At 39.5% G+C, this 17,603-nt stretch overlaps 1 protein-coding gene across 1 annotated transcript in view; it reads right to left on the bottom strand.

Moving 5' to 3' along the window:
* Positions 1-13,400: 13,400 nt before the first annotated feature.
* The window catches only part of ENPP3 (ectonucleotide pyrophosphatase/phosphodiesterase 3), a 35,921-nt gene continuing 31,718 nt past the window's right edge, over positions 13,401-17,603 (bottom strand). The window contains 2 exon segments of the mRNA XM_054063794.1: positions 13,401-15,125; positions 16,678-16,834. Coding sequence (XP_053919769.1) covers positions 14,952-15,125; positions 16,678-16,834 — 331 coding nt within the window. The 3' untranslated portion in view covers positions 13,401-14,951.

Raw genomic sequence — 17,603 nt, 5'->3', positions numbered from 1 at the left:
GGCAATGTATTGGCAGTATTTGTTAGGAAGCACATTATGGAATCATAGGATGCTTTGGGTTGGAAGGGACATTTACAGGTCATCTAGTCCAATATCCGCAGCGAAAACTTCAACTAGACCCGGTTGCCTATCCAACCTGGCCTTGAATGTTTCCAGGGATGGGGCCTCCACTACTTCCCTGGGCAACCTCTTCTGGTGTTTCACTACCCTCACTATAAAAATATTTTCCTAATATCCAGTCTAAATCTACCCTCCCTTGGTTTGAAACCATTACTCCTTGTTCTGTCACAAAAGGCCCTGCTAAAAAGTCTGTCCCCATCTTTCCTATAGGCCACCTTTAAGTACTGGAAGGCTGCTATAAGGTTTCCCACCTTTTCCTTTTCAAGGCTGAACAACCCCAATTTCCTCAGCCTGTCGTCATAGGAGAGATGCTCCAGCCCTCTGTTCATCTTCATGGCCCTCCTCTGGAATCGATGTAACAGATCCATCTCCTTGTGCTTAGGGCTCCAGAGCTGGACACGGTACTCCAGGTGAGGTCTCACCAGAGCTGAGTAGAGTGGCAGAATCACCTCCCCCAGCTTGCTGGCCATGAGTTTTTTTGGTGCAGCCACGGATATGATTGGCCTTCTAGGCTACAAGAGCACACTGTAAAATGTTTAAATACTTTAGTGCTACCCAAGCAGACATTCATTATGCTGTTATCAGTGTAATCTCTCTTAGCAAACACAGTTATAATACCTTATCTACCAATCATGTCTAAGTGGTCTACACAAGCAAGCCTGTTACCAGGAAGGATACTTTCATACCTACAGCGGAAAAATGTAGGATGTTCACCAACATGAAGGAAAAAAAAACAAAACCCATTGTAATAGCATAACTAGTCCAGTGGTTTCTTGAAGACCTGAAAGGTTAATTCATTGCTACTTCTAGTGAGATTAAAACCAATGTTTATCAGTCTGAGAGGAGTCCTCAACAACTGTAACGTCTACTGCAGCTAGCTGACGATTTAAAAGAGATAAAGCATTCTTTCACAAGTTAAATGTTGTGGTACAGTTTAAACTAGATAAAAACAGAAGACATAGTTGTGTTCTCATCTGTGTTGCACTCTGCATGATATAGACAGTCTACAACCAACTCCTATTTCTATTTCTGCCTGAAAATTAATTTCTTATAAAATATCTGTAACAAATTTGTGATCCAGAAGGCTTATAAACAGGATGTTGTGAAAGTGCATCAACTAACTCTCCTCCAGATCTGTTAGATATATTCCTAAGGGCCAGCCTCATCATCCTAAATCACACTGAGAAATCCTCTTACATCTCATTGTTTTTGACCACTCGTAGTGAGCAAGATTCCGTACAAACAGAGATCAGGGGAAAAAAAGGCTTTCAAAATAGATGGTCAAATGAGGACAGAGAATTGAATAAATCCCTAAGGAATTTAGGAATACTCTAGACAGATTTATATTCCTGAATCATATAAACAGTTTTGAAATCCAGCATTATTACATGTCTAGGAGTACAACAGCTGCTGTATTAAATCAAATTAAAGAGTCGTCAAAGATTTCCAGCTCAGAAGTTTTTTGAGCCAGAGGGATGGTCTCCTGCTAAATACTTCTCAAGATAATTTTTCATCATATCTAACCACTTTTTGAAGACATGCACACACATACAAAATCTACCCCATTCTGCAGTAGGAAGATTTGCAGTTTAATTCTTAGTGCCTGAAGAAATAAGCTTTTGTATTTTAGTATGTATTGTCCTAAGGTAAAATATGTAGGTCAATGTAATTTGATAAGGTCCTATGCCCTGTATAGTAGCACTAACAACCAGATGCTGCACATTCCTTTTTTAACAGCTTCGAGCATTGGTGTTCACTACGTTTTTACTGAAAGCAAGTGCATGGAATACCAAGTTTGTATTTCACTGCAGGAACAACATCTATGTGGTATGAACATGTTAAAATGTCAACAAAACAATATTCTGGAAAATATCTTTACTTTTGAGAAGTACACAGAATGATGCTTTAAGACTGGCTGCACTAAATTCTCATGAAAAAGTGGCTATGATTTTCACAATGCAAGTTGTTTCTTTCAGTGTTTCAACAGACCACAAATGATCTAGGATCTTGTTGCACTTTTAAGGAAACATCTAGTATTGTGAAATATGATATTATGCAATAAAATCCGCACAAAATTAAAATGCTATGTGCAGGGATAAATGAAAGAACTACCATTTGTTGTTCCCTTCATAAAAATACTAACAAAGGCATAAGACAGGAGTTTAAACATTATTGACATTAACATTAACATTATTAACAGAAATGTTATACTTGACAAGTATAATGTTAAGACCAACTGGAAAGTCAAGAGAGAAAACTCAAGAGATCTCCAGAAGGAAAGGGGAAGACCACCTGACAGGAAAGAGCTGGGAAGCTTTGTCTTTGTTTTTCAGTGCTGCAGATGCTGTTTCTCACTCATCTGAAGTTCAGTGCTGTATATAGAAGCATAGTAAGTTAAGGTGATGATCAGATTCAATAGAACAAGTCACTTAATGAAATAATTTTGGGATTTGGATCAAATCTCCCCTCCATAAAAAGACATCTATAAAGCCTCCAAGTAATTTGAATAGATGCGGCATTTCTGTTATTTGGAGTAATGACAACAAAAAATACTCCACAATTCTGGAGTCTTGCCCATCACAGCCTTCACTAGACATCTGTTTTTGCAATCCTCATAGGTCTGTGCCCAAACGCTTTTGAAAACATAAACACTTTTGAAGAATATAACATTTGTATATGAATTTTAACCAACCATGAATTTTAGAGCTCGCTAGTAAACTCTAAGTAAGATTACTAGAATCGTGTTTTCTCAGGGAGGTTATAGCTCTTTACCAATAGAAACAACTATCTAACACTGGACTCTTACACGTTGTTACTGTCACAAATAAATGCCTGTCCTTGCATTGTAGGTATGCTTCTTTAGACTGTCACCATTCAAAAACTAATGTGTTCAACCAAACCCAACTGTGTATTTTAAGGGAGGTTGAGTTCACTCAACCTGGATGTTAGTGGTATCTAAAAGTCATTTTACTCTCAACCCAGAAAGAAACAGGATGTATTTTTTGTGAATGTTTATTTTTTTCTGGGAAAGTTTTTCTTTTTCACTGAAAGTTCCAAGAGCTCTATGGACCAGATATCTTGACCGCATAGTTTATAAGTTAGTGGCAAACCAGTTTATGTCAGACTAGCTGTTTAAGCTTCTGAAGAATTGTTTGTCTTTGGAAGGCATCTTCCTGTAACACTTTCAAGACGTTAACTCACCACAGGCTTGACCATTTAGTAACCCACTCATCTTCCGAATTGCAGCACGATTTGCAGACAAAGCATCCGAAGAGTAGTGATAGCTGACATTTTGATGATAGCAAAGCATTTGTGCTACAGTGCTTCTTTGTTAGTTACCCCTCTAGACTTGTTTAGTGTCAGTAATCAAGACAACTTGATAAATAGCGGTGCCCTGTGACAGATGGTTAGAACTGTTAATCAAACAGCTAGAGAAGATTTTCTTATATTTTGAATCTCAAGTCATGCTATTGATCTAGCCCATTTAGAAAAAAAGGTCCAGAGTTTATTTTGAATTGCTTTTCATGGAGAAGAGAGGGAGGGCAAGCAGTTCCTTTATATGAAGTAATAATGTGCTTTAATTGACAATCAGAAGTCATTGCCCATAGTCTAGCTTAGCAATTGACCATGCCCCATGGGCTTTCAGAGCATGTACAAAAAATTATAAAACAAAGAATACTTCGAGCATAGCTCCATGTTCTTCATGGCATTCTTATAGAGCAATGGGAGTATCTAAGAGGATTCTGTGAATGCAGACTTGCTTTTCCACAGAAGCAACACAGACTATTTCCCCATGCAGACAACCTTCATTTTCTTTACCTCACAGAGACGTTTCTACTGGCTTTTTTCACAGCCTTCTTTAATAGCACAATGTACAGTATGTGAGCCCCAACCTGGTTTCTTTCCATGACTTGCGTCTCTCTAACGTGAAGAAATCCAACTCAACAACTCTGAGATCAGTCAGGAAGACTGACTTGATAAGGAGGCTTACATGTATAAGAACGACACCAGGGCCTCCTGCATTTCTTCTCCATCTTCTGACTGACTGCTCTCAGTGGATGTAAATGGGAACATCCTGCAAGATAGCTTCTCTGCAATGAAGGGTTCTGAGAAGATTCAATAGCTACCATATTCTCCATTATGTGTCTGGGCTCTTTTTAGACAGACTGCCTCACCGCAGTCTCTGTGTACATTCCAACTAAAGTTCGCGTATCTTTTTTTCTTATGAGGAGTTGGAATAGGATTTTGGCAAAGACAGCAAGGACAACAGCATGAGTTTTTGATGTGCTGAAGAGGAGAGTCATGGGGGAAATGCTGTGCTGGAAAAAGTATCCTGCCCTTGGGGAATTTTTAGGACTTCAGAAACTCACATTCTGCACCAGGTCAGAGCCATCTTTCAGATGAGGATAGCAGTCAGACAGGAAGGCAACAAAACAAGTAGCAGGTTGGTTGTTAAGACACTCAGCCAAGTTGTACAAAATCCAACATCGAGCTTATGCCTGCAAGCTACTCCAGCTATGGATTTTGTCACCTCAGCCGGCCACGGAACAATATGACTGTCAGCCAGGAGTCAATGAGTTCAGGTTGTTTGTCAGCTCAGGAGAAGCCTGAAAAGAATTGTCATGGAGTTGGTGTGTTGGCATCAAACCTACCTGGCAATCTAATTATTTGGCTGACAAGGTTGTGGTCCAACAGCACCGGAAGCAAATTCAGACTCTGCAAAATTATTTCATTTCAGTGAACTGACTAACTCACAACAATGTCAAAAAACCTCACAGTCGAACTAAGATTTATTTGCTAAGCTTTTTCTGTCCAATTCTATCTATGCCCTTTTTTCCCTAACTAATCAAAGGCACTTTGTACAAACATTTTTTAGCTCATCATGACATCTCCTGTTGTTACATATCAGAGAGGCTCTCTCTCACACTTTCTTGAAGATGCTGTGCAAAACAGTCAATAAAGTCAATACAGGAAGGAGGAATTGATGAGTTGCATAACAACTCCGCCCTTAGAATAAAGGACACTTCCACCGTCCTACCTTTTCCTTCAGTGTTCCACACACATATTTCCCAACCTCACAAAGACAGATGGAAGTAAAGAAAGTAGGGAACAGTTTTCCTGGCCAAATGTTTAGGAAGATGATTTACAAGCAGTTGAACTAGAGCAGGAGGCAGGACTACGGAAATGGTGGCATGAGCAGTGCTCATACAAATCTTGGCAACGCAGATACTTTTTGTTTGAATCACAATAAACCCAGGTAAGTTTCTCAGCTTCCCAACTGCAAGGCCTTTCTATATCAATCTCTATTAAATATCCTTGAACACTGTCTCAATCAAATAGATCTTGCATTTCCTTTCTATGGTAAAAATGCCTTTTCTAATCTTTCATTTAATCGTTACACGTTGAGGCAAAGAATACAGATCCAGCTGAGTCATTGAGGCAGTTCTGTGTTATCATGGGTAACTATGTAATCCAGTCTGACTCATAGGTTGACCAAGCTCTTTCTTAAAAGTATTTTTGTTTATCCTTTGCAATTCTCATTAAGCAACTGTTTCAGAAGCTTACCGGTGTGTGTCTGTCTTCCATTTTCCAGATGGAATGTACTGCTAGCCAATTTATATATTGTTTTCACTATTTGTTGATCATAGATGGCTCTTTCTTTTTTTTTTTTTTTTCCTTTCTCTGCTGCTCATCATTAATATAGCTGCTAGCAATAGAGCTAGAAAGAGTGGTTTATCTCCTCTCAGGTTCTGGGTTTTCTTTAAGCTTTTAAAGTCTTATTGATTGGGAAGAGATTAAAGTAGGTAAGAATATAGGGACTTAATTTTTGATATCATAACAGGACCCTTCCTTCACTCCTGCTCCAAACTCAGCTCTTCAGTAACTAGAATTACAGCGTTCTCTTACAGTTTGAAGCCCCCTTTGCATACTAAACAGCAACAAAAATGTATCATCAATGTGCATTAGCCAGCCCTACATCAGGTGTCACACACTTCTTCACTTTGAAACAAGTGTTTTGGTAAGGTTAAGAGACTGTTGCTCTGTGTGAACTCTGCACAGGCTTCAGGATGACTAAGATCAGTTTCTCCTAAGTTCACTGCCAGTGATAGTCATTCCAAGAATCCTACACAATCCTTGTGCCTTCTAGGCTGCGCTGGCCAAACCTGTAAGCAGCTTTATGTGAAACCTCTCAGAATTAATTTCTAAAGGAGAAATTACCCAGCTCTTTGTTTCCCTCTCCTCTACTTGGCCGTTAGTGTATCACTGTAGCTGTCACTCAGCCCAGCCAAGCCCATGTGGCTATATAAACACCAACACACACAGAACACCTCATTTGTTTTCAAAGTGATACATAGAAGCTGGCAGCAATTCACAGATGACTCTGAGCAGTTAAAAAGCAGATGGATTATCAGAGACCAAGAGGAAATCACAGTTTTCTCCAGTTTTACCTCAAAACTCGGTAAACAATCCAAGATGCCACACAGGAAAATCCCTGAGCTTATATACCACACTGGAGTGTCATGTCCCATATATCACTATCCCATGTTATAGCTACCCAGAACACTGTGAAGCTTTGTTGGACAAGAAGTATACTCTGCATTCAGTGATTCAAAGAGCAGAAACTTTAGCCAGAACATGCAAAGCTTGTCAGTGCTATTTTTCTCTGCAATTCTTTTATATTAATTGTAGTATAGAAACATATCACAGAAAATATAATATAATTGAAAATTAATTCCTGGAAAGAGGTATAATCTTTCTTACACTGAGTTTCATAAAGTTCCCTAGCTATTCTAGAAATCTGTAGACAACTTCCCTTTTGACTTCATGTCATTCCTCAGTTGTGTTTCACCAGGACCCTTTCCTGCAGCAATCATTCAGCAAATTTGCCAAGCAATATTACAGCAATCTGTCCGTGATTGTACTAGGTTTCTCATGACTGGAAAACAGAGCTTTCCGTTACTGCACTGACAGCAGGTATCAATTTCTGTCTGCTGCTTTGAAATATACACTGCTTGTTTTTGTGGGAGATACAAAAATCTTTTATTTTATTTTTATTTCTCTTTCTATAAAGCTTTCACATTGCTTTTATGCATATCTTTTAACATTTGGTAGCTTTCAATAACTAGAACATTTGGTAGCACAACTGACAGCATTTCCTCTGGATTATTTCTCTTAAACATTTTGCATGTGGTGAAGGTATGGAAATATTATATACTTCTGTAACCCATACAGTTTTACAGCGTTTCTCGTACTATGATGTCTACTTAGAAGTTCTCACTCACAAGTCATTCAAATTAATAGAAATTTTCTGTCTAAGGTTCTTTATGATAATACATTAATGAAATATGCACCTCAGAGACCAGTTGTAATGACATCCATGTTATAAAATCTTAAAGGCTTATGTTAGATCAGATTAGAGAATGCTTAAACAAACCGGACATACATAAGTCCATGGCCCCTAATGGGATGCATCCACGTGTGCTGAAGGAGATGACTGATACAATTTTGAGGCCATTCTTGATCATCTGAATGGTCATAGAGATTGGGAGAGCTGCCTGAGGTAGAGAAAAGCAAATAACATTCCTTTCCTCAAAAAGGGCAAGAAGGAGGATGCAGAGATCTACAGGCTGATCAGCCTCTCCTCTGTCCATATGAAGGTAAGGGAACAAGTAGTCCTGGAAACCATTTCCAAGCACATTAAGGACAAGAAGACAGTAGTCAGCATGGATTCAGCAAGAGGAAGTTATGTTTGGCAAACCAGATAACCCTTTATGACAAAACATCTGGCTTGTTAAATGAGGGGAGAACAGTGAATTTTGTTTACCTGGATTTCACTTAGGCCTTTGATACTGTCTCCCATAAAGTGCTCATACAGAAGCTGATGAAGTATGGGCTGGATGAGTAGACAGTGAGGTGGGTTGAAAACTAACTGAACATCTGGATGCTGAGGGTGATGATCACTGGCATGAAGCCTAGTTAGAGGCCATTAACCTACTGGTCTACCCTAGGGGTAAATACTGAATCCAGTCCTGTTAAACATCTTTATTAATGATCTGGATGATGGTGCAGAGTGTGCCCTTACCAATTTTGCTGATGATGCAAAACTGTGAGGAGTGGCTAATATGTGGGATGGTATAAATTCCACCCAAAGAGACTTAGACAAACTGGAGAAATAGGCTGATGGCAACATCATGACGTTCAACAGAGGCAAATGCCAAGCCCTACATCTGAGGAAGACTAATCCTCCGCACCAGTACATACTAGGGGTCAACCAGCTGGAAATCAGCTTTGCAGGAAAGCACCTGCGTCCTGGTGGATACCTAGTTGACCGTGAGCCAACAAGGAGCCTTTGTAGCAAAGAACACCAAAAGCCTCCTAGGCTGCATTTCGAGGACTATTGCTGGCAGGTTGAAGGAGATGACCCTCCCTCCCCACTCAGTACAGCCGAGGCAACACCTGGAATATTTTGTCCAGTTTTGGGCTCCTCAGTACAAGAGAGAAATGGACACACTGGAGAGACTCCAGCAAAGAGCCACAAGGAGGATTAAGGGACTGGATCATCTTTTGTGTGAGGAAAGGCTGAGAGAACTGTGACTGTTCTGCTTGGGGAAGGCTGAAGGCTGATCTTACCAATGTATGTAAATACCTAAAGGGATGGCAAAGAGGAGGGAGCTAAGCTCTTCTCAGTGGTGCCCAGTGACAGGACAAGAGAAAGTGGGCACAAACTGAAACACAGGAGGTACCCTGTAAACATTAGGAAACATTTTTTCACTGTGAATATGACTGAGCACTGGAATAGGTTGCCCAGAGAGACTGTGGAGTCTCCATCCTTGGAGAGACATGAAAGCCACCTAGTAATGGTCCTGGGCAACTGACTGTAGGTGGCCCTGCTTGATCAGGAAGTTGAACTAGATAGCCTCTAGAGGACCCTTCCAACCTCAACCCTTCTGTGATTATTTGTTATTGAAAATGCTTGTTTCTGGAATTCACATAGCTCATCCTATTCCTTTAGCAGAAGACATATGTTTTTACTTACTAAATTAATCACTTTTACACTAAGCTTTGTGAAAGTTCTGAGCGGCAGAAGCAGCATAATTTCTAGTTTGAGAAAGCACAGGCAGCAGTGATCACAATCCCAAAGACCGAGCAGGGAGCTAGTTTAAATACTGGTTTTATTCCAAACTAATTGTTTAGGGAGTATGATTGGCACATGAAAAGTTGGGCCAAATTCTAAGGCCCAAGTTGGAGAAAGGAACGGGGACTTCTTTCAATTGCAAGTGGCAATAGCTGGAGACCACATTAAGCCACAGATGGTGGGGAGAAATGCGACTGGGACTGGGAAGAGAAAAAGACACATGGAGTAAGAGAAATGATAAGCAGTAGCCATAGGAGGAGGAAGATGCTGCCAGCAGATACAGTCAGTGACACTGCACAAAAAAATAGCAACTGATGTAGTTGCTTCTTATACCCAGTGTTGTGGGTCAACAAAAAAGAGGGGTCACTGGCCAGTCATTGTGCCCTCCACAGCCCATGGTCTTGTAGGGGAATGTTACCAGACCTTTTTGAAACATACCTCACTGCCATGTCCTTTTCTTTTCTTACTCCTCTGCTTTCCCAGCAGACAGCATCTTGTTTGCTGTCACTCCACCTGACTATGCCTTTAGAAACCAGGATTGTAAGGAATTACTTGCTGTCAAACCACTAGAAACATGATTGATACACCGAAAAGACCCTGGAAGTTGTTGGCAATGTTTAAAAATAAACACCTCCATAAACTAATATAAGATTGTACCATGTGCATTTCCTAAGCCAATGCAGCTAAACTGTTTCCAAAACCATATGCTACTTATAAGATTCAGTCACATACCTCATAAAATGTGATCTAAGTCATAACTGAGGAAAGGAAATGAGGCAAGATTTCTCATTCTGTGGAAAAAATTAGGGTAAGCAACAGTTTTAACTCACCTTCCTCATGGGTCTGCAGTTAAGCTTTTAAAAGTGCCAAGGAATAAAAACTTGAATATTCTATTTTTTCTGCATTCAGGCAGTGCCTTTCTTCCTGCCCTTCTTCTTCCTTGCAACTGAAGACTGATCTGAAATGCTTAACGGTACTGCAGAGATATCCAGCATTTGGAATGTGAACAAAAAATTTAGAAGCATTTAAACAGGTGACATGAAAAGATGTAGACAATGCCCCTTAGGGAAGAGTGGAAAGGAGGACTGCAAACTAATCTCTTTGGAATCTGCTGCTACATGAAAATGTACTCTCAGGTACAGAAGAGGCATCCTTTTGCCTACAATGAAGGGCAAAATCATAAGGAGAATTAAAACCAAGTATCCCCTCTGAAGTGCATTTTGCATTCTTGGCTGATGGGCATATCTTTCAAATGTTCTAGAGATGATAGAAATGGTATTCACAGCTCTGGTTTTGGTAGTTAGACACAAATCTATCAGCTTTTCTCTCGAAAACAAATAGCAATGGGAAAAAAAATTCCAAACCAGAACAGCTGAATAGATGAAATTCGTATTCACTGGCTGACCTGTAAAGCAGAAGGAGCATTCCTTTCCAAAATGCTTTCTCAGCCATTCCCCAACAGTTTTCTTTGTTCTCCTGGAGAGCTGGTTACTCCTGAGATTTAAGAGAGAATTCTGTGGCATGTCCTACATAGAATAATAAAAGTAGGACAGAAAGATGTTTAGTTCCCATAGTTATGAAAAGGTTTTTTGGCTGATCAGACTGAGTATTTCATATTACAGCTGCCTGATACAGCTGATGAGCGTTCAGCTCATCAAACAAAAAAAGTCTGGCATATCCGAAATGCCATACTTTGAGAATACTCTTTTATCCAATAACGGGCTTGTAAAAAAGTGTTTCAAAATAGTAAATGAAAGTACTAGCTTCAAAAAGTGTTCCTGAAAAAGCACAATGATTAGCCTTGCAACCTTTGAGGTATTCCCATTGCTGAGTAGTCACTAGCAGTGACTACCTTCAAGTTACAGATCTTTTCAGATTTTTCCTCTATATTAGCCTGTAAGTGGTCCTTGTAGGTACTCACAGTTCCTCCTTAGTTACAGTTACCTGGAGCCTGCTTAGAAGAACATAGGTTGCTAAAGGGCAGAATTAGGGAAAAAAAGTTAGGGGGGTTGCTTTTAAGGAAATGAAAGAGTTTAACTTTGGCTTATCATGCCCCCGTCAAAGTGTGGAGTCTAACCAGTAGCTCATTTCTCTTTCATACTATAGACAGTCATGAAAATGATTAAAAGCCATCAGTTCCCTTTTCTGTCTGCCTTCCAAGCACAGCTGGAGTTGGCAAGTTTGGCATATCTTTTTGTGATCTGTTGATCTCACTGAAGTCACAGAGTTTTGAAAATTCACTAGTCCAGCTATGGCTCTCCTAAGACAGTGGGTTCTAAATCTGCAGTCATTGGAACTGGGAACACCATCTGTTGTTGAAGTACAACCAGCCAGAGAAATGGCTTCCTTACTGCCAAATATCAGATTAGTTGAGTCACTTCTTTGGTAGGAAGGAAAGACTGTGCCTAATACCAGTCCAGATGAGACCAATGTGCCTTTTAGGTTGTAACAGCACTCTCTACAGTCCCTAATCTAGTGAAAAACCACACATGCCTTTGGTGAGTTGTTCTATCACTCAGGCAGCAATATGACTCAGTGATAAGAGGCAGGCTAGACAGCAAAAAAACCTCTGCACATTTGCCTTTCCTCAGCCTCTGGAAAAATGGAACCCTCTTCTCCCTAGTCATGTCTCTCTCTCACATGGAGTAAGGCCTGGAGACCTGCCCTTCCTTGCAGCCAGTGTTAGGAAGCATTTGCTCTCCTTCCAGCTTCCAGCCATTACAGGTAAAGCGGGACAGTGGGCAGTTTGGTTCACGTGCCACATCAGTTGCTAGGTCTCCTTAATATACATTCATGAGTAATTTGGGTCCTTGGCAAAAGACTCCTCCAGCTTCATGTCTGGTTGACCTCAAACCCAAAGCTGTCCCTGGCGGATACTAAATCACATTCCACCCACCACTTTTTGTCCTTATGAGGGCAATTCTGGTCTTTGGTTCCTGCTCCAGGAGCTGGGAAGGATTCAATTTCCTGCTACTTCCTATGGGAAGGAAAGTCATTCCAGCATTCTTCACTTCTCCCTCCTCAGGGAAGTGCTAATTAATTAAGAAGACACTTCCGAACCTCCACTTTTGAAAAGAGATCAGGTGCAGAGGCATGACAGATTTGCCTGTCTCTTAACTGACAGCTTTTCACCCAGGGACAGAAACTCCTTGCACTGCACAGAAAAAGCACAGTTAGGGTAGAAAAACCCTGTCCTCATAAACACAATCACATATTTTGATTATCCCATCATCTTATGTACAATCATTGCAGGACCAGTGTGGAAGGTAATTCAAAAAACAGCCTTTTTACTGTCCATTAATACTGTTTTCCTTAAGAAAGAATGTCCATGGCAGGAGTCAAGAGTATTTTGTGCCATTTAGATGTCTGCACTCAACCGTCAAGGTAGACTTCAGTGAGGTACTGACAAAAAGCCAAAGGTAATTATAATAAATATTAAGCAAAAAAAAAAAGTTTGTTTTCTATGGTGACAGTCTCCCAAAGCCAGGGTGTGGTGTCAGGGAAAACAGTAGCACTTGCTGAAAAAAAAATTCAGTTAGACTTCTCCTTACTTTGGCTGTAGATTTTCTGGAGCAGGGTAGGCTATGTTTCTCTTGCCTGCTCTCTTGCTACGGAGACAAGAATAGCTACACGCAGTGCCAGATTTCTATATTTGCCTACAGGTTTGTTTCTGATTCTCTAAAACTCAAAACCAACCCCAAGCATAAGAGAAGAAAACAACCAGATCCTCATGAGTTCAGATTTTCAATGGCTACAGCAGTGCTCAGGTTTTCAGCTTCAATAGTGGTCTATAAAAATCACATTTTACAGAATTTACGTTTCGGTTCTCACACATAAAGTCGCTGTAGGAGTTGGGACTCAGCAAGATCTGCTATTACAGTCAGCAGATTGATTTATGCCTGTTCCACTCCAGCTTCATACATAGGAGTCTCGAAACTGGCTAAAACCCACAGAAACAAAGGGCTTGCCTTTTTTTGAAAGTTATGCCCACATCCCCTAGGAAATAGGAGAAGTTTGAAACTTTCAGAAACAGCATTATTTCTTAGTTCTCAGGACAAAGCAGGAGGTGTATGTTTTCAAATTAAATATTTGCCATATGCTGGTTTTAGTGTGTATTACTGTCCGCTTGTTGTTACTTTTATGGTTTCTTTATTTTAACTTCTGGATTTCTCAGCATTTCTGAGTAAAAACACAGCCTGTTTTATACCTTCAGTCAACTCTCTTTCGTCCTGCTTTTCTATAGTGAGCAATGTGTCACAAGTAGACTTCTTACAATGTCACATACAGTTTCATTGTCTTTGAACTGCGAGATAGAACTTATTCCCCTTCTACTCTCCACTATATAACAGAACTTCAGTATATTTGATAAATTCAATGAAGAATAAGTATTTCTTGTTTTGAAATGCAAACCAGGATAACCAGTTGAAAGTCTTGAAACGTAAGTGGCTGTAATGTTCCAGGTCAAAGTTATTTGAATAAAAAAAAACCTTATTTTTACATTCTTGTCATTACTGTGCTGTAGTTCTTAGCTTTTGTGGCACACGAATTCTGTTTGGGGCAGATGCTCATTTCCATCTCAGTGCAAACTGCAGAAGTTACTCTGTTTCAAAAAGGAAAAGATCTGTACAAATATCTTGGGGAATTGGCTAATTTTCAGCCTATATCTTTACCAGTAATGTAACCTTATGTGTACAGTATTGAGTGTTTTCTTATGAACTGGCAATTTAAAAAAAAAAAATTATTTCTATAAATGGATAAGGCATTACATTTATTTTCAAATTAAAAAAAAAAATGACTATGCAAGCCTATGAACCTGTTAAAAGTTTTAGATAAGGTCCCCAAAGTCCAAATATCAGTGAATTTTCATTGCATAAATCTCCAGGGTTTGAGAACTGCACTTCCTCCATGTGCAGCTTTAATTATGTGACACAAGTGTTGTACACAGAGACAAATCTGTCCCCTAACCTTCATTTATTCACTTCACTACTAGTTCTCCCCATCTCCAGTGCAGACAGATGCAATTCTTCTGGCTAGAGTGTTTCTTTTACCTCTTCACATTCAGAATGTTTTAAGATTTCTGAAGCATACGGAATATAGCTAATTTACTATAGCTTCCCATCACTTGTTACTAGCATAATGAATTAACCCAAGATGAAAATGCAGGAGATGATCACAGAAGACACTTCCACTATATACAAACTTTCTGCAAATCTGAATATGTTTTTAAAATACATTGCCATTTCTATGTGAATTAATAGTTGAGAAAGATAAATTCAGAACATTATAGGACATACTATTATTAGATAAACATAACCTCTATTGTAAACACAAAGGAAAAAACATACATACTCCTCTCTTTTGAGCTTTTGAGCTCCATTATAGAGGTATTATCTATACAGTTTACAATTCTGGGATCTCTGTGCTACTAAACATGTTTCTTTTGCAGGTTGCTTTCAAACCACTACAAATAAAATATTCTCTTTTGAAAGCCTGGCTCAGTAATGATGATTTAATTTACATAATTTTTATTCAGTTGGAACAAAACACAAATTTGAAAAGAAGAAATCAGCTCTCTAAGTGTGTTTCCCTATAGAAGAGCTGTAGTCACGTTTCTTATATGCTGTAGCAGGGAAAAAGTTAAATCACTTAAATTTGCTTTCTTCCAAGCATTGACACTTTTTTTTCCCACAGATATTCAGTTAATTTCAGTCTCAAATATTGGCAAAAATGTCTTTAGCTGTAAGATCTCAGAGATGAGTTCATTTCGTTCCTGGTAAAAGTCAAGCCCAGTTAGGAGCTCCACATCCCGAACACGTGCAGAATGAACCTGTAGTCTTTCTTCAACCCACTCGGAAAATGTCTTGTTTTCCTGCCAAAACAAACAATGATGTTCAAACACAGAAAAGGCACTTTGTTGTTTGGTGGTGGTGGTGGTAGACCATAACCAGTGTCTGAATTGGATTGACAGACTACGGGCCTCCAGTTGGTGAAGCTCCATTCACACTTTCCTAGACACCTTTGCAGCCTTGCATTTAGGGATCTCATTTAAACAGAACTAAATGGATGTCCCCTCTCCCCACCTCAAAAGTAAAAGAGAAGCAAAACTGCGCTGAAACGGCAAGTATGACTGTTAACTACAAAGTACAGTCAAGTCATGTTCTAAACACACAAATAAAGACAGTTTTAGTTACAGTACTAATTAGCTGCAGTGCTCAGGCTAGACAAACAACAGGCACCTGACAACCTGAACAAAGTCCTTACAGCAGCTCAGGTTTGATTGTTGGACGGTAACAGTAACTGCTAGATAGACATGGAAAACAATGAAAATCTAAGCACTAATCAATAAAAAAATAGTTGTTTAGTTCATTTACTACAAAGTTTTTTTGCAAGCAGATTACAGCTTGCTTCTCTGTTGCTCATATCTGATTCTGACACAATTGTTTCACTAAATTTATGTCACTGTAAGACACAATGGATATAAAGTGCAAACGTTGTTGCTAAACTTTAGAAATAGCAGATGTTAATTGCTAAAGTGTAAAGACTACTTCATTCAAATTATTTATTTTGTACATTCAGTACCAAAAAGATCACTGGACAGTTGTGGATTTTCCATGCCGCAAATATGGAGATACCCAAGTTGTTTCTAAGCAGCACAAGCTTGTACCTGTCCGGAATTTTGAGTTTGGAGTCATAAATAAACCAAACAAATACATTTCTATTGCTTTGAGAGCCAGTTAAGTCTGTAACTATATTTGGAGGGGAAAGGGTGGGCAGACTGTAAGACACACACTGAGCTAAGGAACCTTCTGAATCCCAGATTTTGCGGAACAGACACTCAGCTGGCTCAACAATTCAGATTACACTCAGCTAATTTATTTTGGTTGCTACAAAATATGAGATTTACACTCTTAGGGGTAACCATAGATTTTATTTAATTCAAATATGAATTTCAACTGCAGAACCATCCAGCTAAATGCCTACTGTCTAATTTCTGATAAAGATGGAATGAAGATAAAGAGTAAATGAATTCTTCTAGCCACACTGAAGGGAGTAACACTCAAAGACCTCTGATAACTTTGGAGTAAGCTTATCCTGCAGCCTTCCATAAAGCTATCCCATCACCCCACTCTGTTGGCTGTGGCTGCTGTTCTCAGCCCTTCTCAGGTGATAGCATTTCCAAGCCTTCTTATCATCCCCCTTTCTTCTTCTTCCTTGCTTCCTATTAGCTCGTTCGTTTCCAGGTACCTTTCCTGGAGCTTCTTGCTCTCCTAGTCATCACTTTAGTTCTCAACTCAGTCTCAACTCATGGGGAATGAATTAATTGAACACCTAGGCTACTAAAGATTCTCCAGATGACTGGATCCCACTGGAAATTGGTTCACAAAGCTCTCTAGCACACAGGAGCATAGAACTATACTTACAGCACAGCTTTCAGAGTTGTCAGGTCGATGAGGAATGATAAAAGACAAAGCATCCAAGGAGCCTAAACAGTTCAGTGGTGTATAGGACTTGTTCTTGCAGCTAGTCAGAACCACAAAGTAATGGGTTGGGACAGGGATTTCTGTGTTGTTTACATGCCTACAAAACAAATATTTATTAAGGGATTTATCTAGATATCAAGTATTAAAACCACTGATGTCATTAGTAATTTATAGAACTTATCTCAGCATAGTTCTTTCTACACTATATGATTTTTCTTTATTCTATAATTGAAATAAATACCTGACGGGATAGACAGCCTCACTGTCTGCTTCAGGAACAGCCAACACTCATGGATTAGTCCTTTTGCTATAAGCAGTCCCTCTGAAACTAACAGGATTGCTCACATGATCAACACTCTGTTTTGCTGAAGCCAGAGACCTCTCTATCCGTCAGAGGCGGAATAGAGCATTGTACTTGCCCTTCATTACATTAAGAATTTCAACAACATGAAACTGAATTGGAGAAAAGGAGAAAATTAGCTTCCAGTTCCTTGCCAGCAAGAAATGCCAGAATTGTGACTTGTGGCTACATACTATAGACACCACTTTGGGATACTTGATTCAAAATGTTTTTCCCTCCCTTTCCTGGCTATTCTATGAACATGGTCACTTTTGTATATAAACTTAGGAGGAGCTGAATGCTTCCCAGATTTCCTGTATGCCTTCAGTATTCAAGCAAACATCATCATTGAAATTATTATACTGCTTCGTATGACTGACTAACCACGCTGAACAAAACATGCTTATTCCAAACTGTAGACAACATTATGTGGTCGGCTCAGTATTACAGCATTCTGCCTGGAAGGAAGTTCTAGTCTCTCCTCCCTTCCATCCTCCTACTTCGTGGCAGAACTGATTTTCCCCAT

Source organism: Cuculus canorus, chromosome 3 (genome assembly GCF_017976375.1).
Source record: "Cuculus canorus isolate bCucCan1 chromosome 3, bCucCan1.pri, whole genome shotgun sequence".
Classification (NCBI taxonomy): Eukaryota; Metazoa; Chordata; class Aves; order Cuculiformes; family Cuculidae; genus Cuculus; species Cuculus canorus.
This window is presented reverse-complemented; position numbering and strand designations above follow the sequence as displayed.